Consider the following 25,530-nt stretch of genomic DNA (forward strand, 5'->3'; position numbering starts at 1 on the left):
GCAAGCACAAAGTTACCTTAATGTAACTATACTGAAAGGGTTTACTGAAAGTCTGAAACTATCGTCCAGCTGAAATCGCCATATCTTTTCCAGTTTGTTAAAGTGGTGTAGTGAGTTATTATCGGAAACTCCAATTTAGATCCTGCCTTTTTTGTGCTTTTTATCTGCACTTTTATCAGGATGTGTACGTAAACATACTCATTTGCGCAGGGTAAGTATATCTATCTATGATCCACTTTATTTGGCTCTTATGGTGAACCGATCGAACAACAAGAAACGATAGTAGATAATGGAATGAATGCGTTACAAAGAGGGTAATCTCTGCGAAATCTTTCCTTGAGTAAAACGGCTTCCAGATTTATAGAGAAAGAGAAAAAAAATCCCCTTTAATCCGCATTAAATAATCTAATTTTATCAAAGCATCCTTAATGAGAATATTAACAAGAAGAAACACAAGAAATCAATAGACTCAGTATGCTCTATTCAACAACATTCTAAGCAAACAAATATTAATGACAAGTACATGCCCGTAGAATACATACTACCTCTGCGTCGTCTTCACTCAGAGCTATATTTCACCCCCTCCCATTGGCCACACCACTTTAGGAAAGAGGTGGACACCTGGTTGATGTATGCATTACGATGAGCCCCCTGGGAGATTCATTGTGTCCTTCTCCCACCAGGTGGGTAATACGCCCAGTCAGAGGACCAGCCCCTTCTCGATGCTTGATAAGATTCGTTAGCTGGCGCCTCAGCTGCTGCCGGTCCTGGGATCTTGGTAATAGATCGTCGAGTAAGGTGTTAACCGCGGCTGGCCGAAAAATGGGTCAGAATGGAAAGGCAGATACACTGCGAAGACAAGTCTTTAGGTCGAATGCCCCGAATGGACTGACCTGCGTATTAAATGCAAAGCTTCTCCAGTCGATATTAGTCAGTGGCTGAAAGAGAGTAGAGGCGAACTGGAAGTAATGTACGGCAAGACTGCGTCAGCATCAGCGAGAACGGCACTCACTCTAGCGCACATATTCCTATACATATACAAGAACAATTTTACTAAGGTGTTGTATTTTATATAGGGCCCAAGCCTACAACGGTAACTACAACGTTGTCTTGTTGGTTTGACGCTGATGGATCGACGCTGAAAGTGGCGGGAGTCCCTGGTCAGCTTTTCGAGAGTAACTAACATATGGAGAAACACGAGGAAGACTGTGCCGTTCAGACCCAAAGCTGCAATATGAACCTCACTCAGCATTTTACGTCGCAACAACGTTAAGTACTATCTTGTTTTAGCGTTGAATTCAAGAGTGTAATTTGGCTTTAGAAAGGCGTCGCCTGTACTAGCATATACTCATGGTTGATTACCTTTCATGCGATCATATTCTATTCCTCTGTAGAGGATTTACTGCTCGCAAACTACAGTGTCATCTGGGTATGCGTAATGTAGGGATGCCTATAAGAAGCTTCGTCAATAATTGATTTTTGTCGGATTGGACAGGATAGGGCAAAAGTGAAGTCACGTATATACAGCTGATGTTAGTGGTACATGTGGTTTGCCTGAAAAATAGGGTATATTATCCTTGCCACCGAGCATGTATGCGTCAACATCATTCGATACTTCAGTGCTCAATCGCCTCTAAATCTTACATAGGCACTTCGGTACTAGCAAAAACTTCTTACGCCTTTTCGCTAAACTCTCGAGCCCCTTCAATATAATGCTGAATGCTGATATTCCATCTACTACCGTAGATCGAAGAAGCTTCTAATTTTGTTGGGTCTCGTCCTTTGCTGAACCGACAAACAATAACAGATTAAATCTATTCGTAGTTTTATTCTAAAAGGGACCTTTCCTTGCACCGATATTTCCATAATGACCAAACCACTTGCTCCTGGTTAATTCCTGTAAGACGGTTGCAAATTACCAAACAATTTAACATTTATTTTTATGGAATCATCGGAGCATTTACTATTAACAATCATTTCGCAGGTTTAAGTTCAACTTCTGTATAGGATAAAAAACCATTTGTAACATTTGTTCCCCGCAAAACGTGCAGTGTGAAGCCTCATTTGCTTCAATTATCTATTCCACTCGAGGGTCGAAGTCGATAGGTCATTAGTAAAAAGAATTTACCTGTCTATGTAAAATATATTTGGGACAACAATATATATTGCGTATGTATATAAACATATGTCCTAGACACGGCTCAGACATCGCACCTCATCGGCTTTTCGTATAAACTGTATAGAGATTACATGCTTTGCTTCAATTAATTTAATAAAACACTTACGAATGTTTCAAGAGGAAACTATTTGGCTTCATAAAGTTGCAGGTTCAGTTGATGGACAACAAGTTAAAGGTATGAGATGATTATGTGTAGTCCCTAATCCGTCGGTGTTATTTACCGTGGAACCTTGAGTGGCTGTATATTCTTGCCGATTGCGAGGAGGTTCGAGGATCCACACTCCAAGTTAATTATTCTGCATTTACTTCAGTGAATTTTATCAAACACTGAGGAAGTCATTAAGTATATGTTTCTGTTTTTATTTATTTTTTTCAAATTTTTAATCATTTTCGCCTTGCAATGAATGTTTTCGTCGTAACAGTCATTTCCCCGACGATACCGTCTGGTTAGGCGCCACTTACACCGATTACCCCCTGTCGCTCCCCACGCTCGGTAAAGCGTATGTCTGATCACGCAAGTGACGACACTATTAGCGATATGACAGCAACTGCAAAATAAATTATTATTCCAACGGACAAGTTAGCATGACTCTGTTTATGAGAAAATTCGCAGTAAGAATTGGCTCTGATAACATTTGAAGTTTCATTGCAGTCAACGGGGACGATTCTGAGGACTGTCTGAAGAATACTATTAGCGATTTCGTCCTGTGCAGACATGGCAAGTTGTCAGGCAGTGGTATTCTTACGATTTACTAGTATGCAATGGACAGACCACTTTTTACTTACTCCAATTTACTGATTGACTCGTGAGTTCCGGGATGTCCAACGATGCAGAAGTATTACGTAATGAAACTCTAATTACTACTAGAAACGATCCGGTCGGATTCATTTGCAACTAAATATAGGGTCGCATGCTCTGGCCACTGTATCTCTGATATTATGTTTGTGTAGCTTCTTCAGAACAAGCCTTTCTTCATGCCTATATTTCGACATTAGCGAAACAATAATCAGTGATACTGCGGTTGCTATGATTGTATCGAGTATTAAATTCTCAACTTACGACGGGAATGGCGCTTCTACAGAAAGTTCGCCCACTTAGAGAAACTAATAGGCGCTGCTCCATTTGACAGAATAGCATAATTATATTTGTTTACAAAAGTAGTGTTGAACGTACCACTGTTTTGTCAACGTTCCTATTAGAATCAAGATATTCATAATCCAGCTGTCATTATGTTCAGGTTCTGCTTTCTCATTCGAGAGTTGTTTTCTTATTGAGTATCAAGGGACTATTATGATGGCGTTCAATTTCAATACGTTGTTGAAATTTAATTACATTTTTACAACGTTTCGACAAGGTTTAGTTTATAACAAGTGTCCTGTGCCTATGAATAAATAAGGTACGATGTTATTTAATCTATCTAGACATATGTAACTTGTTTTCTGTGTTGTCCCGTTGACCGCATTATTAAAATCTTAGTGTAATATTAGAAGTGGTTAAAAGTGTCGTCACAGAAAGCTGAATCCGATGCTCGTACCCGAAAAAACCAGTTTCATTTTATTACCTGGCGGGTATTTGGTAGTTTCAAGGAACTAGTTATTAGTTGAAGGCGGTACAAGTCCGTCTGTAATGGAAATATCTAGTAGTCGTTCGTGAAAATATATGACCAGAAAAGAGGCAGATATTTTCTGTTGATACTCCGTTCGTTTTTCATATAAACTGTCAGGCGCAACAGATCCGTCAGCCCTTTTTTCCGGCCTGTTCGGACCTTTTTTATGCACTCGGGTACGCTGAGGACGGGAGGTTGAGGAGGGCTGAGGACGCCGATGCATTATCTTGGAGATGATAGGTTATCACACATTGTCTACTAAACAGTTTCAACGACTATTTCAATTTGTAGCCAATTCAATTAAAATCTATTCGAACTCAACCAGCTCGGCAACGAGACCGTACCTGCTATTTGCTAAAGGACATTATGAGCGATAACTAGATGTTGAGTTTCCCGCTGATTGGCACATGATAGTCAAAGGGTGTGGCCATCCGAGCACGAAAGTGCCATTGCGATAGGAAAGCTGTTGGCGTAAGTAATTTATATGGAAAGTCGCTTTAGTCGGACAGTGTCGTGCATAAATAGAACGTTCCATCTGATAGTTTATAGTTGCACAAGGCTGACTGGCCAGGCTCTCATACGCCTAATTCTGCGTTGGCAGCTACACGCTTTTGAAGCGCTAAATTTGTCTAACTACCCTTGAAGTTACCGTAACTACATCAGAAGTAAAGTACGTTGATCGAACTTTTCCAACGAGCATTTCTAATGACTTTTTTTTCTGAAGAACATCTGACGTTTTTCGAAAGTTGTGACAACTTATTTTTGTTTATTAGCACGTTCGGCGATTACTTTTATTAGAGCGAGTATATTACGAACGGATGTGAGTAACTATTAGAACACTTTTTCTTAGCTATATTTAAATTATCGTCTCGTTGTGAGCCATTTTTTGCCATGAATTGACACTGAGTGTCCCGCATGCAAATGATTTCTATTCATATCGGTACGGGCGGCATGAGGGTTTTTCAAAACTCTTCTATCGCTGTTCAAAAAATGGCGCCGTTCTTGAGATTATCGAAAATCTATCAGATGAATCAATTATTTTTTAGGGACTCGTCCAACAACACCGTGTTATTTCCTCTTGTAGCGGCGATTTTACTTACGCTCGCAGAGGGGTTCGTGACGACTGATTTCGTTCGTTTTCATTTTTTTGTACCGTTTTTTGGTATAGGAGCGTGCGAAAGGTCCAATACGACTGTGCAAGTGGCTAACTCACATTGATAAATTTTGAGCTAAAGTAACGATTTTCATGTATAGTACTACCTAGAAGCCAAATGTTAGCTCGAAATATCCTTACATAAAAAAAAAAGCACAAAGATATAGTTACTGGTGAAAATTTCAAAACCCGCGTGGTCAACACGACAACGCAATGGCCGTTAGCTTCTGGAACCCACCCTCTTTTTGAGTTGCACTAATCTAAATCTATAACAGCATCGTATAGCTTATTTTGTAGAATGTCAACAATCTTTTTTAATATTAAATCTATTATTCTTTTGAAGTGTACTTTATACCCAAATAGGACACTCAATGTATAACATGGCAAGTTACCTGTACTATGCATATGAGTTACCATTTGTTTCACAGCGCTGATACAATTTTGGTGAGCACTTGCAGCACGATTGGTTTCTTGGTACAACTCAAAGGATATGTAGATGCGTAAGTCAAGCGTGCTCTCAATCCAGGATCACCTAAAGAGTAACGAAGTTAGGCATAACTAGGTCAGTTGGTAATAACACCTACGAAAATTAGCTCCGAATTCACTGGACCAGATGAGAACGTCACCGATGTTCCCACGAAATCAGAGATAGAACCTCAGACTATTACAGGGTCTTCATAGCGCATGGAGGTTCCCATTAAGTTCTCCAAAGTGCAAGGCACGATTAATAAAGAAACTACTTTTCCTATTACAGAGGATAATTTTAGCCTGTAATAAAAGGTGTACTATTAATTCATTACTCGTATAGACAACATGCGTGCTGTTTTCTAACTAAGACCCCTATTTTGTTGACGCATGCGGCTATGTGTACTTCAAGGATCGCATGTTTATAAAGGAACCGTTTTAGTTTTTCTTCGGCTAAAGTTGAAGGGTTCGAACTCAAACCAGTTGCCGAATATATGTCTATGCGGTATATAAGAACTTATTTGGTAACTGAAAAAAAATCGCAGAATCTTGACCGGTGACTGGACTTACTTGGTTTCTCCATTCGCGTATTATTAGTTTAGCTCTGTTTGACATTTTTAGCTATTTTATGACCACTAGATCTAACTGTTTCTCACGTAAAAGCGTACGGTAAGAATGCAGTGCACCGAAAAGTATTGAATTCAATCGCTTTACATCCCCCAATGTGAATTGCATCTCACTGCCTTGAGGCTACAAATGCCAAACCAATCTGAACTCATGTACAGCAATCTTTGTTCATTGTCGTTGGCCGTCAGCTGATAGCTTTATTTTCCTAGTATGTAGTAGTAGTAGTTTTTTCAAAATTAAACTCGAAGTGCGTAGGTGGATTCACCTGTGAATGGGGGAAACTTACGGAAGTTAATGTATACTTTCAACACAATCAAAGCATCAACACCCTCTGGAATGTTAGCTGTTGAAAGTTAGCAGCTTTCATTAATTATCTCTCTAGTAAAAAGTTGATAAGTAGAAGAAATACCTACTTGCCTAATTCACTCTAAAGCTGATATACCGAAAGAACTAATGTTTCGAAGGGATTTTTTTTCCTAAGATTAATTTCTAGACGAAATTTTCTGATCTAATTTGAAATTATCTCAAGGCTCTGGCTGGCAAAGTTTTTTTTTCACAGGAAAATGAAATTTTTATGCTTTCACTAGCGATAGAGAAAAATGTACACGAGTTCATTTTAACAACTGCCCCGCATGACGGGGCTACGTGGCTAAAATTATCAGGCCATATCAGAACGACTACGGCTCCAGCAGGCATCTAATCTAGGCTTACTATAGCGTTGTTTACTTACCGCGTCAAGGCTCAGCCAAGCCACTGTTCCTGTGTAGAATTCATATGGAAGAACGAGCAGACACGTAACGATATGTAGGCCTTTACAACCGCTCAACGGTAAACAACAACTGATTAAATTGAGTAACAGAAAAACAATTGCCAGGAAATTGACCAAATAGCGTTGCGTTTTAAATATTTAGAACTAGAAGCGAACTTTTGCTATTTTAAACTCTTCGACATTTCGATGCGAGAGCAGGACACTATGAAACGTAATCTTTGAAGTCCTTTTAAACCCTTACGGGAACCACCTTAAATAATCCATCGGTGTTGCCCTATATATATATATATATATGTATATATATATATATTTTTTTTTTAAAACTAACCAAGTGTAGTTGATTTCTTTTTCGCACAGAGTTTTTAACTCGAGAAACTATTGGTTTATTATTTGGAATATTGTTTTATTTCATGAATACGTCGTGCTATGCCTGTGACACGCTGTTAGTTCATGTTCTTTTACAGGAATCGGCTATGCGATTGGACACGAACGGACCGAGTGTATTTTTCTCTATTGGCTTAGCTAATCGAAAGCCGCGCACAGTGGATACGACTTGTGGGATGTTGGTAACAAATTTTTTATTCATCACGGCACGAAGCATCACGAAATTTAAGTAAAACTTTACTGTACTGAAGATAGATAAGTTCTAATTACCCTGAATACTTTTGATAAAATAATTAAGTCTTAATTATTAAGGGGCTTGTAGAAGCAGCGGGTAAACTTTTGCGTAAGACAGAAGGTTAACTATCGCTTCTAATGGAAAACGATGTTTCTGTAACGTAGTATTCCGGTCAACTAGTAGCCTCAACAACATCGAAATTTTCCAGTATTGCATCGTTTTGTTGAAGCCTCCAACAAAATTACATCTAGACGCCGTCTGACCTTTGACAACAAGCTCATCATTCCTCAGAAACGTGTGTGTCTGAGCAGAGTGAGGTTTCCAGCAAGTACTATATGTGATAAAGGGTGGCTACTTCTCACTGGCCCAAAGTCGAATTATCACACGACAGTAAAAAATCGTCTTGTCTAGCAAAACCTAAATGAACGCTGAAAATCATATGAACATGTTATTAATAGCAGTTGGTTAATTAATAGTACTATTAATAGTAGACGTGAATTTTATTTAAATAATTATTTTCTCAATTTACGAAACAGGTAGCTTAGCCTTAGCTTACAAAAAATACTTGAACTCCAAGGCCGCCATGCTCATTGTTCATACTCTTTGTAAAACCTTTTAGTTTTAATTTAAACATACTTCACTTATACTAGTGAATTTAATATACTATATATTTAATATACAACAAACTGTCAATATCTTATAATTGTCTTCATTTACGATTATTATTAATTCGTGAAAAATAAAACCAATAAAAATACGGCACTAATGAAATTGTGTTCATAGAAAAATCCTTTTACATCATTTAATACAGTACCAATGGATACAAACTTCTCTATTTCCCATTTAGTTGGCTATGACTCATATATCATAGAGTTTAGATTAAACTTTATATCATCTGTCAGATTAGCAGGCACTCTATCGACATCGGAAATTGCCCCGCTGTGTTTTGTACTAACCTGTTATAGCTTTAGAACGCCCTCTTGCTGAGACAGGTGTTGATAATCACTCGGAGAGGACAGAAAAGCGGCTGCTAGCTAAAATTATAAAAATAGAGCGGGAAAATTAAGCACTCCTACACAATGCTATCTTCATCAACAGCTTGTTATCATATCAAGCAGATTAGCCTTAATACTAGAGCAATATGGAATTTTAATATGGATTTCATTTAGATTCGTTGCAAATAGCGATGAAATCATTCGAGAACAGATTATTAAAACGGCCATGCTCATGTATTTTTTACGTTTCATTGTAGTCCACTCGATAACCGGGCGCACACAGACCTACCATTACGTCAGCCTAAATGACCGACTGACAACGAACTTGTCGTTACTTCGAAATCGGCCAGACACAGCGGGCACACGGTAGCTATAATCACGATACGATGTTGCTATAAAATCTGTGCCGAAAGCGAAGGTGGTCCACAAAAAGAGAAACCGCTCGATCTTTTAACAACGTCTAATGTGCTAGTGTCTCCTCAACGGTCTCACGATGAAGTCGTTCCTGAATAGCTCTGCACTTCTCCTCCTAACCAGTTTATTACTACTGTTGACTATTAAGTTTGCATCGGCAGCTGTGACGAAAGCCAGATTGGAAAGTGTAGGACGTGAGGATCCCAGTTCCACCGTGACGGGAAAAACCAGACCGAGCAAAAGTAGAAGTGGCGAGGTAGTATGATTGCTTATTGTGAAGACCTACCTACCTACCTACCTACCTACCTACCTACCTACCTACCTACCTACCACAGCCAATAGTGGCGCCCATTCAACCTATAACTGGCATGTTTTTTAATCGTATATAGGCATTTTCTGCGAGTTGAAAAATGATGGCCTCTAAACAGACAGTAGAAGTGAATGTTTTTTTTTTATCGAGATAGAAAGATAGAGATAGATAGATAGATAGATAGAGAAACTTGAATTGTGTACCGTTCAGGCCTGATATTGTTTGTCGTCATTCGTGATACAAGCACGAATCGTTTGCGATCGACACGAAGAATGAAACGTACAGCCAGCGACCATAGATGCGAGTAGAACAAGGGATTCTATGGTGAAAATACTGAGTTCAGCTATTATATAATGCAGAAAAACATTCATTGCCTATTAGGCTTGAGTTTGACCTTGTCTTAGTTTGAAGCAGTCTTTTAAGGAGCCGACGTTTTCAAGGCCAACGCGAAAAACAGTTACCATCAGATAGAGATGCTTCTTAGCATAGCCGGTGTCTGAAAAACATTCATCTAAACAAAATCGAACAAATTATTGTCACCGTGATCTTTGAATGTTGTTTTTAGCTGAGCTGGTTGAATTTATTCGCGATATCTATGCTTACACCAAAATAGCAATCCAAAACCGAAACAAATTTCTAAGTATTTGGAAAAAATTTAGCTGGAAAGGATAATTAATGTGAGAATCATGTTGAGTTCGATGGACAAAATGACATACCGTAGAACAGATAGGCTTTACACAAATACCTTTTGGACAGAAGGCAAGACAAGCACTATAGTACTTAGCGATGGCAGGCATGTTTGCTGCGGTGCATGTCTATGGGTAAACGAACCACCGAGTATCGTACTAGGTGTACTACGAGTACCCTATATTTAGGTCATTTCAGAGCTCTAATTATCAAGCTGACTGAAAGAGGGCACCTGTTTGATTTATATAAAATATAGAAACGTTTATAGGCCGGGTATATTAACGGCATTTTTTATGCCACACAAGCTTCCTTTGTTTAGGTTAATCAAACCTAAACGTCCTTTTTTCTGACGTCAAATATGAGTCAGTCGAATAGTATAAGCGGCGTCAATAAAATAGACCAAAGGGCCATGTACTGACATCTGTCCATGCTCCTCGATTGTTCGGAATTGAACCGGATTCAGGAAACGCAGAAAGCGAACAGAACCTATAATAGTTGATAGATTACATCTATGTAAGTAGCATACGGCAAGGTAGCACTATGAGCTGACAGATCTATTTCTATTTCCATAAAGAGGTAGAAAATGCCAGTTATTATGCTGTTATACATCACGTGCTGTGCCACAGCACCGTGCAGACCCGCTAGCAATAATTTGCGGCCAAGATAAAAAAAAAATTGACTCAACGCGGTGCCCAATGGGAACTTGTAAATATGTCATACATAATTTGTGAATTCATTCATTTGAATATATATATATATATATATATATATGAATATCTAAATGAAGATGTCGTTCTATTGAATTCCTGATTCCTTAAGGATAACTGGAAGGGTACGTTGAGAAGGAAACTTCAGTCTAAATAATCTGAATTATTTCCTCCTCGCCACTCTTTTCGACTAATTCCGTGTCTGGCCGTTGACTGATAGACATATTTATTTGTAAATTTAATTGTACTAACGGCAGTACGTGATCCTGTGTGTAATGAAAAAATTTAATGTGACAGCCCTGTTTCGCTATAACAACCTACGCAGTGGCAGATTTTTGCGATCGCGGCTGAGATAAATGATTGGACTAATTAAATAACAGTAAGTTAATGATATAATAACAATCTATTAATAACATATCGAGCAAAACATTTCTTGCCTATCTATGACCACAGATACAAACATAAGTAGCGATAACGATTTCTAAAACAGGATTGGAACGTGAACGAACATCCCCTCGACTTCAATACAATACACGACAGTGTGAGGGCATCTATACGAGAAATCCAACAAAACCTAACAGCAAAAAATAACGCATCGCAAAGTCACTTAACTGAATATCGATCTGCCACAATCCAGGCTTGTCAGATAAGTGTATTCTACGACTGCGCTCACGTCTTCATACGTCGGGATGAACTTCAGTCATATTTTACAGGTGAGCATACACTAACTTCCTGTGTAACTAACGCTAATTTTCTCTAGGGTACGTGAGCTAAACTTGTGATGGCAGACTTACGTGACGCGCCCGCCCGAAAAAGCTGCGGTTTGTGGAATTGGGACATCGTATCGTCCATTGTTAATTGTCGGAATATATTAGTTCAACTGTATGTGAATGTACTATGGGGTAGTGCCTTACGCTTCCCTTTATTGCAACGGCTCAGATCGATAAAAACTTTTGCCCCACGTGTGAAGTGCAGTTGACCAAGGTCTTTCCTTATTCGTAAACGACTACACGCATTAGATAAAATTGGCATATTACCAGATGATCGACAATGTAACTTGCTCTATGACACTATATATAATATGGAAGTTTCCTTTTCTTGCTGACAGTTAAGGCTTCAACCCTCTCTGAGTGCCAGTTCAAGTGGGCAGAATGTACCTCGGATAAATTCATGGTAAGTTTGAATGCATATGTGCATAAATGTCATTAAAGTAGTGTGCTACTTGAATAACGACGCAGACGTCGCTTAGTAGGACAAAACGTCGATTTTGTTTGTGAAGTCATTGTTTTTTTAAGGACCGACAGTTACGAGACGCTTAACTCTTACTGATTATTTATAACACATGAGTTTGCTCAGACACTGATTGGAATGGCCAAAGATCAAATTTAGTCAGATTTTTTTTACTATGAAGGTATGCCTATGAATGAGATGCGAGGGTTTACACTCATGACTCTAACGCAGCGTTACAAAAAAAAGCTAAAGCGCCAAACCATATCGACCGCAACCAGGGTCCGTGAAAGCTTCAACACTATAGCGTGTGATTGTAACCGAAAATCATGCAAACACTTGAAATAAATGCACTTGAATACAGGATCAGAAAAAAAATTTAAAGTTTTAAGCTAGGAACGGAAATAGCTGTGCGTAAGTCATGCGCCCAATCGAAAACGTGGGCGGGAAATTGCCAGATGACTTGTCCCAGGTCGACACGTAATTTCCTAAATTTTAGTGCCCTTCGAATAATTGCATTTACAGTATCGCCTAGACACTTAATCAATGACTCCATTCCTTACCATACCCTTTAAATAACCTTGTCCACGTGTCAACTTTAACTTAATGTGGATAGTGCTTATTGAACGTGTTTTTCTTAATGATGCATAGATGACCCTATTACCCTTCGAGTCAAACACGTAGCGTTTTACGAGCGTACGTTACGGCGTGACCTATTAGTACCGAATGCACTTTGTCGTAGATATCCAGCGACAGTAGGACAAATAGATAACGGTAACAAGTGGCCGCTGGATATGCGTATGGAAGTACCGTTTTTTGTTACATAAATACATACATAAAGTCGTATATGGAACACCCAAATCAGAGGGATCGTAATCTAGCCTAACCGTTATTTTTTTATGATTACCAATTTTCAGGACTGCCTCCGAAAAGGCAAAGGATGCCAAAACGCAGCTACGATGAGCTCGCCAACAACGAAAACGGCGGTCTACTAAATAGATTTCAACTGTGACTTCGCCCACAAAGTATGCGCAAATAAAGAATAACCGATGGACAAAAAATCATTTTCAAGGAACCAATTTTGATTATGTTGCACGTATTGAGTGAGCGATTGGTTACGAAGATTGTATTAAAATGATGGAAATTTGACTAATAAATGCTGCTTAAATATTTTCCATATTCTCTTCCATAAAATATATCCTCTATATCACTCAAGCTCTTAGACTGTTTAATAGAAAGCATTACTAGGTTCTCCCGCGGCATCTAGCACACACACCCTTGTATGTAAAAACGTTTATTTTACACACTTATTGATATTTAGAATCGTTACGTTCGCTCACCTGGGGAGACGTTGCAGGGTGCATGTGTACGCCTATAGTTTGGGTTAGCCTTACACGAATTGTCATATGCTGCCGCTAGGCACTGCTGCAGGTGGCTGCCCTCATAATCGAACAGAGTGTGCCTACGCTCAGTTTCGAACCTAGACCATTTCATGTGTGTATGGTACGCAGAGTCTAAATGTTGTACTTCACACGTGATAATATAGAGAATCTCGTAGGCAATATAATGCTACTTCACAGCAGACTGTTCCACGGTGTCTTATGCTCATGGAAGCGTTTGTGCTTCAGACGGCATTAGTCAAAAATGTTCTTTACAGAGGTTAAAAATCAACCACAGTAAAATGTCTGAATGATTCAAAATAACGTGTATGGCATAAGCATGCAAAAAAGTAAAAAATGACACAGATCCAACTAGTCTTGATATTTACGTTTAGGCTTATCTAAGGCGCGTGTTTCCTGAAAACATCGGCTGTCTCTACTTTGTGGTATCGTGTAAGAGGAGTCAGAAATGACTTATAGGTAGAATTGTTTGCAGTTGCTGAATATAGTAGTGATGATCAACTCTGCCATATTCTATTGTTAGAAAACACAGTTGTGATCCGTCTTGTGATAGGTTTTTCTGCGTTTCTCTGCTTGGTTTAGAATAGACGTAACTTTACCCACAGCAGCGACCTAGTTATTGAAAGCAGCATCGATATTTCTCGATGCTGCTGTCCATGCTAACTACCCACTATTGTATATACACACCTGTATCTAGATTCAGAAATTGTCAAACTCAGTGATACATCATAGGCTACATTGAGATACCAAGCAGTTGCGCTGTGATATTTGAGCAAACTGGAACATGGGAGGAGGAGATACTCTATTACTAGAGAGTATCTCCTCTTCCGTTGATCTCAAATATGGCGGGCCTGTTTTTATGTTTCTTCCTGGCTCCACAGAGGGCAGCAGCAACACCGTTAGACGTCTGCGTTGGCCACGAAGTCAGGTTGATAATTCTCCACCGAAGCGCTCCTATGGCGCTTTCTTTTATCGGCCGCAAGCGCCTGTCCTATTCATATCCCACGCCATATTCAACTCGTCGCGTCCTACGCGATCAAGATGCCTAAAACGAAACATGCTACACCATAATGCTATCTATTTTGGCTTTGCACAATAGACACAGGATACTACGGCGAAAACTCATCGACCTGTGCATTGACATATTTAGTTATATCTTGTGCGGCTAAATGTGGCATTTTTCGCGTTAATTACCGAAAAGATCAGACATCGCAGCATTTCCCTCTACCGATGCTTTTCTACCATTGTTAATTGTTAGTAAATGTACTAATTTATGCTGTTCTCCAAAGGCATTTTTGCTCGTGATTTGGTCGTTAGTTTAACTTTCTTGTTAAAGATTTGCTTTGGACAGAGTTGACGTGTTCTTGAAAGACGCACGTATTTCTTTTAACGATTTTATTCTAGACGTGAGTGGTAACAATAGCTTAGGAAACAGCAACAACCGGACGATGACCCGTATGATCAGACTTAAAAACGACGAATGATTAATCGATATAATATAAATAACCAGGTTAACGCTTAATATGTCCATCAATAGTTGATTTGAAACTGGGTAAATACGAACGTGATAATGTCTCGAATTCAACTTTCCCTAAAGGCAGCTTATAGAAATCTCTAGTTACAAGTATGCTTAAAATAAAATTTAATCGTATGTTAGTGTGAATTCACGCTAGTTTTTTTCAAATAGTGTCCTAAGCAATGCCTTCTTGTGCGCGGTGCGAGAAAGCAGGCAATGGAGCGAAATTTTAAACACAAAAACATTGTCTGCAGTAGTGCAGTAGTTAGTCCCCAGAGGGCGCCACAATGCGAAGGAAATCATTTAAAAAAATCCTGGGTGTTCACAAAAATAGTGGTCCAATTTACCCACGTGCGCCCTTGTAGTTCTCAAACATAGTTGGTTATAATAGAATACAGCAACCGAAGAGGGACCCAAATATAATTCGTCAATAAATTTCTCTAAAAGCTCCTCAATGAATTTCTGATATAGATATGTAAAATTCAGTGCTATCTTATAAAAAGCCAGACTTCTTGGACTTGGTTTAAAAGATGTTTCTATCATATGATAGAAACATCTTATTATTGAACTTTACTGTGTATATGCATGTATAATGGCTAAACGAGACAAGCGATGCCCCGCCCTCAGTGTGGAGGCATCGTCTATTAGCTCATTGAGACATAAGCAGATCTTTTATATACATCTTGTTGTTTTATTTATAACATTTGCATTTCCTGTAATAATTAACTTCGCTCAAAACGTACCTTGGTCAAATATTTACCTTGTGACATATTGTTTCAATTAACAGAATAACGCAGTAAAATTTAGATTGGCCCGTATGAGCCTTGCTTTATCCCGCCTGAATATGAGAAAAATAAATAATAATAATAAAATTGCTATCGTCTTGACAGTCGAAGTGTTATTGTTGTAATAATAATAACAATTATTTCGCTGCACTGATTATTGTTTTTTTAGGTTTTTATTGTTTGCAGCGTTCTTTTTGCTATTTTAGTTATTAGCTTTCGTTATTACATTATTAACTTATCTTTCGACGAGGTACGACAACATTCACGCAACCAGTACTTATTGAATCGCTAGTTAATATGCTTACGGAAAGGCACTAATGAAAGTACCTGTTACGCGAAGTACCTGTTGGAGCATGCAAACATGGTGCTCTGCGTTACCATTTCTACCGAAAAATCGTTCAATAACTAAATATGTTAATTGAAATTTTTCGATATTAAATTAAATTGTTTACGCACATTCAAAATGTTTATTATAGCAAAGTTGCTGATTCTTTTGTTGCCCATAGAAAAGGTTTACCACAAACTGGTTCCTGAGGGTCGTTCTTAACTGAAGTTCAGACCTTCTCAATACTGCTCTATTGTAAAAGTAAAACCTACAAACTCCGTTTACGAATTCGAACCCTTAGAAAATGACCATTTTAATTCGGTCTTTAAACACTTCGAATTAGCTTTTGTTCACGAGGCTACTAAAAATTTTTTCTAAAAAAGAGGATTTTCTAAAAAAAAAAATTGGTGCATACTGTATTCAGAAGAACCGCATACATTTCACCGTATGATCGAACAGTTAACTAGATATGTTTTTTCTTTCTTTAAAAATAAAAAAAAAACTGTGGTTTTCTAGTCGAAAATCTTTCGATATAATTATCGAACTATTCAGATTGAACATTTAAAGTATTTTAATAATTTTCAACTATTGTTATACTTGATGTTATGTTGAGCCTTCATTTTATAGCTGTCGATAACTGTCAATATTTACTACGTTGTAGTTTCTTTAGGCTACTGCTGCAATCAAACCATTGTTATTATCTCTAAAGTGTTATACGAAATGGCCTTGATACGCTTTCCTTAAGCTTCTGCTCGAAACTAGGGCAATAGCTTTGCAGCCTATTTAGAGACTGAGTGTCGTCTTATCTTACCATTGTATACTATCATAATTCGTAAATTTCTTTCTTTTTTTTTTTTTTTTTTTTTTTTCTATAATGGTTGTTGCCTTTCTTGATGGGTAAGGTGAAGTTTTGAAACTTGAGGTGCTCTCATCTCATGGTCCCAATGTGAATACGTTTCATCCTCTGCTTGCCCTAACTTAATCTATATATATATATATATATTTGATAGATTATGATTTTATATAAGCATCTAATAAAATTGGCGGATATGTATGTAAATACTGTTATGCTTGCTTGTGCTATTCTGATGGTTTCTGTGGTAATATAATGGTAGTTTGTTTGTCTACGAAACTTAGGAACACGCTGAAGGGTCAAGGTTAAGAAGCGGACTCGAAGGCAGTGCCTGTCGTGTTGAAGGACACCGTGTAAAAAGTACTTAATAACTCGAAGTATTTATTATGTTTGCCTGATGATGTCTTGCATGTCACGACTATATTACTGCAAAAAGAATTTCGCCTTATAAGATACTTGAACCTATGTAAGATACTGTTCACCATTCATTAATGTTATGTATTAGTTTTACGGATGATGTACTTAATCATACGGAATAAACATATCATGCCGCTTGTTGCCCTATTGTACCCAGTTACGGTATCTGGTAAAGCTCTCAAAAACCCAATGAGATTTACGTAACCTATATGACGCAAACTGTTTTACTTACTCCAGTTTTGAGATACTGTGTTGCTGACCTGTATATAAATAAAATAAAATAAGAATAAGTAAATGAAATATATACCTTTTTATATGACACTCCAGAATCTTTAGCGTTTGCGTAGCGTAGCGTAGCAGCGTTTGGCCCATTAGGCGAGAAGAAGGTCCCTGCCAATCAAAGTTAACATAATAATTATTACGTATTCTGCAATTGACAAAGTGCATAACAGGAGGTTTAAACTTAAGGAATAGTTATAAAACATTTAAAGGATAATCAATACTATCATAGCTTCTTGCACCGATCAATGAAACGTTTCGTTTTCTTTAAATAGGCTCGCCAAGCTTCACACTTGAGGTAATCTTTGCCAAGGCGGCGTCGTTCTATTCATTAAACATACAATCAGCCGCCATTCCGTTTTTTTAATTGCATGTTTTAAATGTTATATACGGAACTGGGCTGGCAATGTATCAGTCAGAGTTTCGTTAGCTTTCGAGTGACCTGAACTGTTTTACCTAAAAGCTCAACGACGCGAGATAATAAAATAGCGTTCCGGCATACACAATGTAAATACGCATAAACCCCTCAGATTGGTTATCCGGTCATGAACAACGGTCTTTCGTTTTTTTTTTTTATTCTGAGCAAGGAACACTCGTCACTAGACTGCAAAATAGACCGTGGCTTTTGATTTGTTGATTGTTAGCCTTGAGGACTGCATCACGCCCAGCTTTGCGGATTCTGACAATTGAGTATCTCACAGTTAATATGCATAGACCCAAAAAGTTTGCAAGCTGTTTTTATATTTTGCTCAAGACTAAGCACGTATGCGAAAGAAGCCTTTACAGATTATATTTACTTATATGTAAATGTTGCGTATGGGAAATCAAAGAGAAAACCTGCTAGATTTTGGTTCAATTTCAGTCGTCTATGTAGTATATGTTAAACGAAGATTGAAACTGGACGGAGCGAAAATTTTATTTTATATCTCCGACGCGTATACATGAAGTGAACATTCAAATACTGTCGTTGTCTTATTCAGTCACACCCGTCAGAGGTTTTTAGGTCGTCATTAAGTTTCGTGCAGAGAAAATAGGTCTGTTATCTCTACAGATACTACGACCTTATTATTCGGAACATGTGTAGACCAACAAACTGTTCTAAGGTTTGTCAACCGTCTATGTATATGAAGGCAATGACTGACACGTTTGCGATTTCGCTGTCTCGTTAGGTGAACGTAACACTTGCCGTACGAAGTCTATGTCACAGAAACAGTCGAGGCCAAGCCCTGCTTGAGATATAAATAAGGTCATTCGATAACGATCGAAGATAACGATTTAGCTAAATTAGTCGTTTTTCATATATTAAAAGGTCTGAACTTTTGGCCATCTTAATATATGTATGATAATAAATCATATATATTAATAAATAATACTCTTAAATAATATGTCAAGTCGGACCATCTCAAAAATTACTCAAGCGATATTTGTTACTATTTATGCGTAAATTGAATTTGATGGAAAAACACCATGGTTAGACCGTTTATATGAAAAAAGCTTCCCTTATGGACCCTAATATCAATTGGGGGAAAGTTAAATTTTTTCAGTATCTATCCAAATACGTAAGTGTTCCTTAATTTTTTGGAGCCCTATTCGTTGAGCAGAAAATAGCTCTTTCTTGAAAATGAAAAGGCTGTATAGTGACCACAGCATGTCCATATATTACTGAAATTTCGCATGGCTTATTTGTTTTAGTCCTTATAGATATACAGATTTTTAGCGACCTAATATTTAATTGAAAAATGTAGGCTTTTTTAATTCTAATTTAACCTGAAAGTATTAAAATACTCTCTTAAAAGCAGTAAAATTGCTGAAGTAGATTAGTTGAATGGAGACAGTAACTTGCAAAAAATAGTGAGATAACCGCGATAAAAAAGAAGATAACGAGAACGAGACTGGAGGTAGCGCAACCGATAAGCAGAAGAGTGGCTAACCCTCGACTTAACTCGGCTTCAGGCAACAAGTAGATCTAAGTTCGCTTTGGGTTAAACTAAAATAAGCAGTAAGGTCGAATTGATTATCTATAACATCTGATACATAAACGCATTAATCAGTAACTGAGCTTGCATCTTCAGTTATAACCGGCGAATATGTACCTCATGGTCATTTGGTAACGTATATTCCGACACTGTCTTGATAAATAATACGTTGAAAATTATCCTGCACGTATATAAGTTCATTACAATTTGCCTAAATCTGTTCCTCTAGTCACCTAAATCTAAATTCGAGGAAAAATTATGGGAAACAAACTGCAAATATGAAGCCGATCTTTTACCGTAACCGTGTTCCTTCAGTCCGCTGTTAACTCCACCCGCACGAGGAGGACGTTTCTAAATTGAGGCTCTTACAGGCCCACGGCGCTTGGCTTCTTCTTGCTTGTTCTCTATCGACGAGCAGAGTGCACAACCGGCACAGTCTCGACTGCCCTGCGCGATGGTAGCGTCCAATATTACGGTGAAGCGGTACGACACCATATCTCTTCGCCCTGAGTAGAGGGTACATACAGCGGGGACGCAGGCCGTGGGCAGAGGCGATCTCGAAGGGGCGCTCGGCCCTTAAGGCAATTAAGCCAAATACAAAAGGGCCCTTCATCTCCGACTCCCTGTTTTGCCCCTGACTAGTCTCGATGTTCCCCCGTCTTATCAGCGCCCACCAGACCACTTTTTGTTATTAACAACAACAACTCATACAGCTGGAGCGGCGCTGCTGGTTGCCCCAGCGGCAAAACAGTGCTGCAGAGAAAGCTCCGAAAACGAGCGAACGTCTAGTTCTACCCGTCGGCCCTAGCGGGGATGAGGGACGGACCAGAAGTAAGGGGCTACTCTTAATGCTGTTGTGCTTCGGGTGCCTTTTGGCTCGGTCCTTGGAGAAGGCCCCTGTACCAAAGAAGGCCACAAGAAGACGAAGGCAGCAGTAGCGATGGTGGCGCTGGTGGGTCTTACACAAAAATGGTCGCCTGCAAGCATCGATGCTGCCATATGATGATTCTTAACATTGCAATACACGGATTAACCAACCGAACTCAGGCCTTAGCCTGTTACTGGCTGTGGTGGGAACCACTGTTAAGTTGGCACATTGCCACTAAATGAACTAGTGATAATAAACAAGCAGTCATGTGATAAAGTGGGTTGTGGCAAGTAAGCAATCTTATCTATTTCCGAAATAGATACAAGTCTAACGGATTTGATTGCTTCACTGCTTAGCGAATATCTGTCAATCCTATTATTGGCACCCATCTATTATATAGGTGTACTGAATAAACCAGAACTACCTTAAGTATAAACTTTAACCCAAATTACATGTTAGAAAATCTATGCTGGTTATATCGAAGTTGGTAACAAAAACTATTACAAACTCTCTGTTTATTAAAGACAGACACAATAGATGATCAGATACAAATTGTCATATCGGATATTTCAATCAATAATACGCCATCAGATACACTATCTATGGGTGCTGCGCTTAGAATTTTTATTGTTATTGATGGCACAAGTGTCAACAGGCAACAATGGTGCCATTTTTACTGCCCAGTATGGGCTGAAATGGTTATTTCGCACAGCAATAAATTAATTACGCTTTTTTTTTGCTTGCTCCATTTCCATACGCACGCATTCAATAATAGTTCTTGAAAACGCATCCTACACATGTGGAAACAGCGAACATTATAAAAACATCTTAATGTATACGGTGCATAAATGAAGATTCGTGTTTTGCACATAAACGCTTCTTTGCTGATAACGGGAATTCTAGAACGGCGGCTTAGTTCGAAGTCGCTGGCGCGATGCGTCACGGGTTAGAGCTTATTACAAGCGGAAAGGAGAGGAAAAAAACGGACAACAAAGCAAAAGTATTCATGGTGCGACAGAGATTTTCTCGCATACGTGCAAAAAGATAGCAAGCGAACTTCCCAACGAACTGCCGTTACCAACAGGCTTGACCGAAGATATGGAAGTTTTAACCAAACGTCTTCCCTGTCGTCGGAAGCCGACTTCTGACTACCACCGGAACCATCTCCCTGCCGGAAATGCCGCCATTTTTAAGATGATCGTTTCGTTTGGCAACGGCGACAGCAGCCATCGCAGTAACACGCTAACTGCGAATGTTTTCGCCAAGACGTGCCGTTTTCCATAGACTGTTCTCCATCGTTGCTGCAGTAGCTGTACCATTGGCATCATTCGCCTTTAGCCAATAGCTGCGTCACTTCGAGTTAGTCCTCCATGCGCGCGATTTTTCTCTGTGGACCCAGTTGTGGCAAAGTCGTACTCACCGTTGCCGGTTGAATTGGCCCGAGTTCCATCGTTCTCCATTAGAAACTAACTTCGACACCCTTTAGCCCAATACCGATTTCTATTTAATATTTGCGTTTCTGTCTACATCCCCGACTTCTTTTCTTCTGCGCTAAAGTCTCCTCTCGTTCCGTTTCGCTGTCCTCGGCTTGATTGTGCGTCCGGCCATTGCTTTTTCCTTCTTCCTTCTGCCTTGGATTGCATGAGACTCGGTTCTTCCGGAGTCTCACTCGCTCTATGAACCACACACACGCACCCAAACATAGAGTTGCCTTTAACTTTACTAGTCGCCGAGTGAACTATTTTTCTCCTTCTAGCGGTCTCTCCGTCGTCCTTAACTGCAGCCGTGTCCTTAAGTTTACCCTTCTCGCATGCGTCCGCTGTATAGGTTGCCCCTTGACGGAGTCCGTGCGTGACTACTGTATCTACTGCTCTTGTGCCTGTATCTGCATCTTTATAATTTCGATTCAGCAACTTCGCTTCGAGGCCTTTGGCACTTCAAATCGCAATATCCCCTTCTTGTCACCCGCCTCTGTCGTACAACTTTCAGATCCACTCTGAGTTTACGAGTGAACCAGCCTCAACGCTCATCGCGTAGCATGAGATTCTTAACTGTTAGCTGCTTGTCCACACAAGGAGGCTCCGCTATACAGTTTCTTGCGTTCTTTCTTGTTCGGTGCCATGTCCTTTTGGCAAGAACGCCTTTATCCCGTTCTCGCTTTGCCAGTAGAATTCACTCCCTTTGCGACGCAACGAAATAAACTAAGAGTAAAGTCGTTTATAGCCAAACGTTCGTAGCCTGTGCTTGAATCTCCGATGCTTAACGCTAGTACTTCTGCTGCTGCTGCTGCTGCTGCTGCTACTACGGGCGTTACGCAAGCGGCCCTACCAAGCCAGTAGTCCAGGACCAGTATGCGACCAGTAGCAATGCTGCGACTGTGCTCCGCCTGCAAAAAAGAGGGAACCAGCGAGTGACAACGAGAAAGACGAAAAGTAGAGACTTTTATTTCCGCCGGAAATGGCGGGCTTTTTCCTAAAAAAAAAATGCCCGACTAAAGAGAAGCAGAGGAAAAATAAGAACGACGCGAGAGAAGTGCAGAGTTGCAGACTGGGGATAGATGCTGACCAGCTCGAAGAGGGAGAGTGGCTTCCACTGGGCAACGGCGTGGGGGAAGCTAAGATCGGCGGCGGTGGCATCATCATCTGAAGAAGCATTAAAATAGATTTCTTCTACTGCGCCTCTTCGCCCCCACCTATGTTGCTCTCTGTTTGGCCCGACTGTTCCTGCCTTTCTCCTTCCTTCTCGCCTTGTGCTCGCCTGTTCACTCAACTGACGTCACTTTTTTCTCTCCCTCTCTGCTCACTTAAATACCGAAAAAAGCAAAGGACAAAGCCGACATCGCCGTTAATGAGGGGAAGTGAGAGCGAAACTTCGGACCACGGCATCGAACAAACCAACAAACGAACGAGAAGCCGACGCCTTTGAAGGACTGGCTACCGCCTCAACGAGGTCGTTGTCTGATCTCAACTCGATTTAGATGGCAAGGCAACTGCTGCCGATGCCGCTGCAACGTCAACTTTGAGGAAGCGAACGCGGCTGTAAGTCTCCGCTTCCCCAGTGAGTTTCTATCTGAATGCTGGATGCTAAATGTGTGTCTGAGTGGGTGGATGAGATACACAAGCCATAGAGCATCAGACGGTGGAGCGGAAAAATTCCCCGTATATCCATCCATCCATCCATCCATCCGCAGGATCCATAGGAGAGGACTGGTAAATGCCCGGGAAAGCCATAGAAAAGGTAACGGTTTTCGACTGTTTCCAAAATATTTGTGTATTACGGACACAGGCAAGCACGAACGTATCCGGGACATCGATGGCCAGCTAATGCTAGCGTTTACGAAGCTTTGTCTTGTTGGCTTCTAGACGTACGTCCTTGAAAATATTATTTGAAAATCTTTACTTCCAGAAATGACGCAGCGGTAACACAATCGTGGTATTCCACGGTCAACTAAGTTAGAAATGGCAAAAATAAAAGAGGTGGTTGTATTATAATATATTCTTCGTCTTTTAACGCTCGCTTGCGGTTATTTCAAACGCGTGAACAACTTCTCTGGAATTACCTTTTCGATGTAAAATCAGACTTATTTCTACTAAAAAAGTTAGCCGTGCTGGGTTTTGCTTGACCTTCATAAATGGATTCTTTTCCATGAGCTAGAGGGATGCTTTGGTTGTATAGCAAGCGTTAAGCGTATTGAAAAAATCTACGTGTTTCATTCATGGCGATTCATACAAATAAATAGGTTGCACCACGAGCCATCTATTAGAGACTGCTTTGAAATATGTTTATGTTGTTTTCGTATGTGTATGATCTATTTATTACGTCCTCCTCGGTTCCTATTCACTAATCCCATTTGTCTTTTCTATGTATCCGGAGTGTTTCAATTGTATACAGCCATCACTGGCCATTTGGCAACCGACTCAAGTAGAACCCCTTTATGTGAGGTGAACGTGGTGCGCTTGTTTACGCTTCAAAGATCTCCCACTTAGGGGCTCATTAGGTGCCAATCAATCAACTCTAGGGGGGTTCGAGACGAATATCTTATGCATATTTACTCAAGCTAGCAAATGACGTTAGTTTGTTGGTACTGGATCGAACATGAAATTTATTCGAGTATAACGCCCGGCAGTATACTAAGCGTCGCTCATGAGCCAGCGTACCACAATAGAATTTGACCCAATTTGTCGACGATTTCATGTTTTGCTAATGAAATTCTGCTATTTTCCCTGCTCAGGCGTATATAAGCGCCCTTAAAATGGTGTATGCCCGTGGATTTGCTATTAATGATCAGAGGCAGATATTTTGTTACAGGCAAGCTTTAAGACAGTAAATCTGAACATGACCAAAGAAGAGCAGGCACTTAGGACAACCTTTATTTCACAGAAATTTAATACATATAACAAAATACGTTGCATTGGCATAACAGACGCCACTAAGGTATAACTAGTGAACAGGACAGCGGGAACTCCTCCACGGCATTAGTGAAGTTTTGATGCTAATACTATTACCTGACTTTTCCCATATGGGTAAGACAGCGACAAGAAATATGCATAGAAGTTCTTCGATTGATAACGTTTGAAGCCAAATGGCCGCTAGACGATCGAATCAGCCTCATGTACTTCCACAAATCGCTTCTGACGGTGTTTTCTATCTCTTTAACGGCATTATTGCTGGTTGCACATTATAAGATAAGTTCGACGAACTGTGTAGCTACTATGATTCAGGAGGTTTTACCTCTCCATGGTTCGAATTCTACGTTCGGTATTGCCGTTGGGCATTCTACCGGATATAGGGTTTTCACCTATAGAAGGAAAAATATCCGAATTATGCAAAAGGAAGATGTGCTTTCTGGCATTTACTGGGCACTTGTTGCCCGTCTATAACACTCTGCCAACTGCCTAAGCGAAAACTGGCAAGAAGTACATCACACACGAGCACAAAGATGGCGGATCAGAATCATTTGTCTCAGATCTCCGCATTAAGGACTCCTAGCTCTCACTTTCCCGAACCGTTTCTCCGGACCATCAGTTAATACTTTCCTTGACCCCCTAAAATTTTCAGTCTGAGTGAACCGTAATTGTATCGAAGAAACGCAGATACTTCTAGGACATTTTCCAGCTTTCTACGGATCCACCGTTCTCATACATAAATTTTGCGATTAGAACCATAGCTAAATGGACCACAATTTTCGCTGTATATCAACTAGACCGAACTTAAGGCTTATATAGGGCAATATTGTTTATTCAAACGAATGGTACGATGTTTATATGCCTTTGACGGCGCTTAAGGCAGCGGTACCTGAATGTATATGTTAATGTTTAAATGATATTGATGTTGTTTTTATAGCAGCTAAAC

General features: G+C 39.7%; 1 protein-coding gene and 1 long non-coding RNA gene across 3 annotated transcripts; one reads left to right on the top strand and one right to left on the bottom strand.

The window, feature by feature from the left end:
• Positions 1-1,369: 1,369 nt before the first annotated feature.
• LOC111242857 (uncharacterized) lies at positions 1,370-8,534 on the bottom strand. The gene is made up of 3 exons (XR_002670182.2): positions 6,762-8,534; positions 5,354-5,471; positions 1,370-2,727 (listed from the first exon to the last, which is right to left on the bottom strand). It is a non-coding gene; the product is annotated as an uncharacterized LOC111242857 (long non-coding RNA).
• A 234-nt stretch (positions 8,535-8,768) lies between these two features.
• LOC111242856 (uncharacterized) lies at positions 8,769-12,932 on the top strand. 2 transcript variants are annotated; one of them, XM_022787755.2, is made up of 4 exons: positions 8,769-9,084; positions 11,023-11,245; positions 11,641-11,705; positions 12,677-12,932. In XM_022787755.2, exons 1-4 carry the CDS (start codon positions 8,908-8,910, stop codon positions 12,752-12,754), a joined length of 543 nt encoding a protein of 180 aa, XP_022643490.1. In that variant the 5' UTR covers positions 8,769-8,907; the 3' UTR covers positions 12,755-12,932. The 2 variants fall into 2 exon arrangements, with proteins under 2 accessions (XP_022643490.1, XP_022643491.1); XM_022787756.2 differs by having other exon boundaries at positions 11,170-11,245.
• The last annotated feature ends 12,598 nt before the right edge of the window (positions 12,933-25,530 follow it).

This window comes from Varroa destructor, unplaced genomic scaffold, assembly GCF_002443255.2.
Source record: "Varroa destructor unplaced genomic scaffold, Vdes_3.0 BEIS01000001.1, whole genome shotgun sequence".
NCBI lineage: Eukaryota > Metazoa > Arthropoda > Arachnida > Mesostigmata > Varroidae > Varroa > Varroa destructor.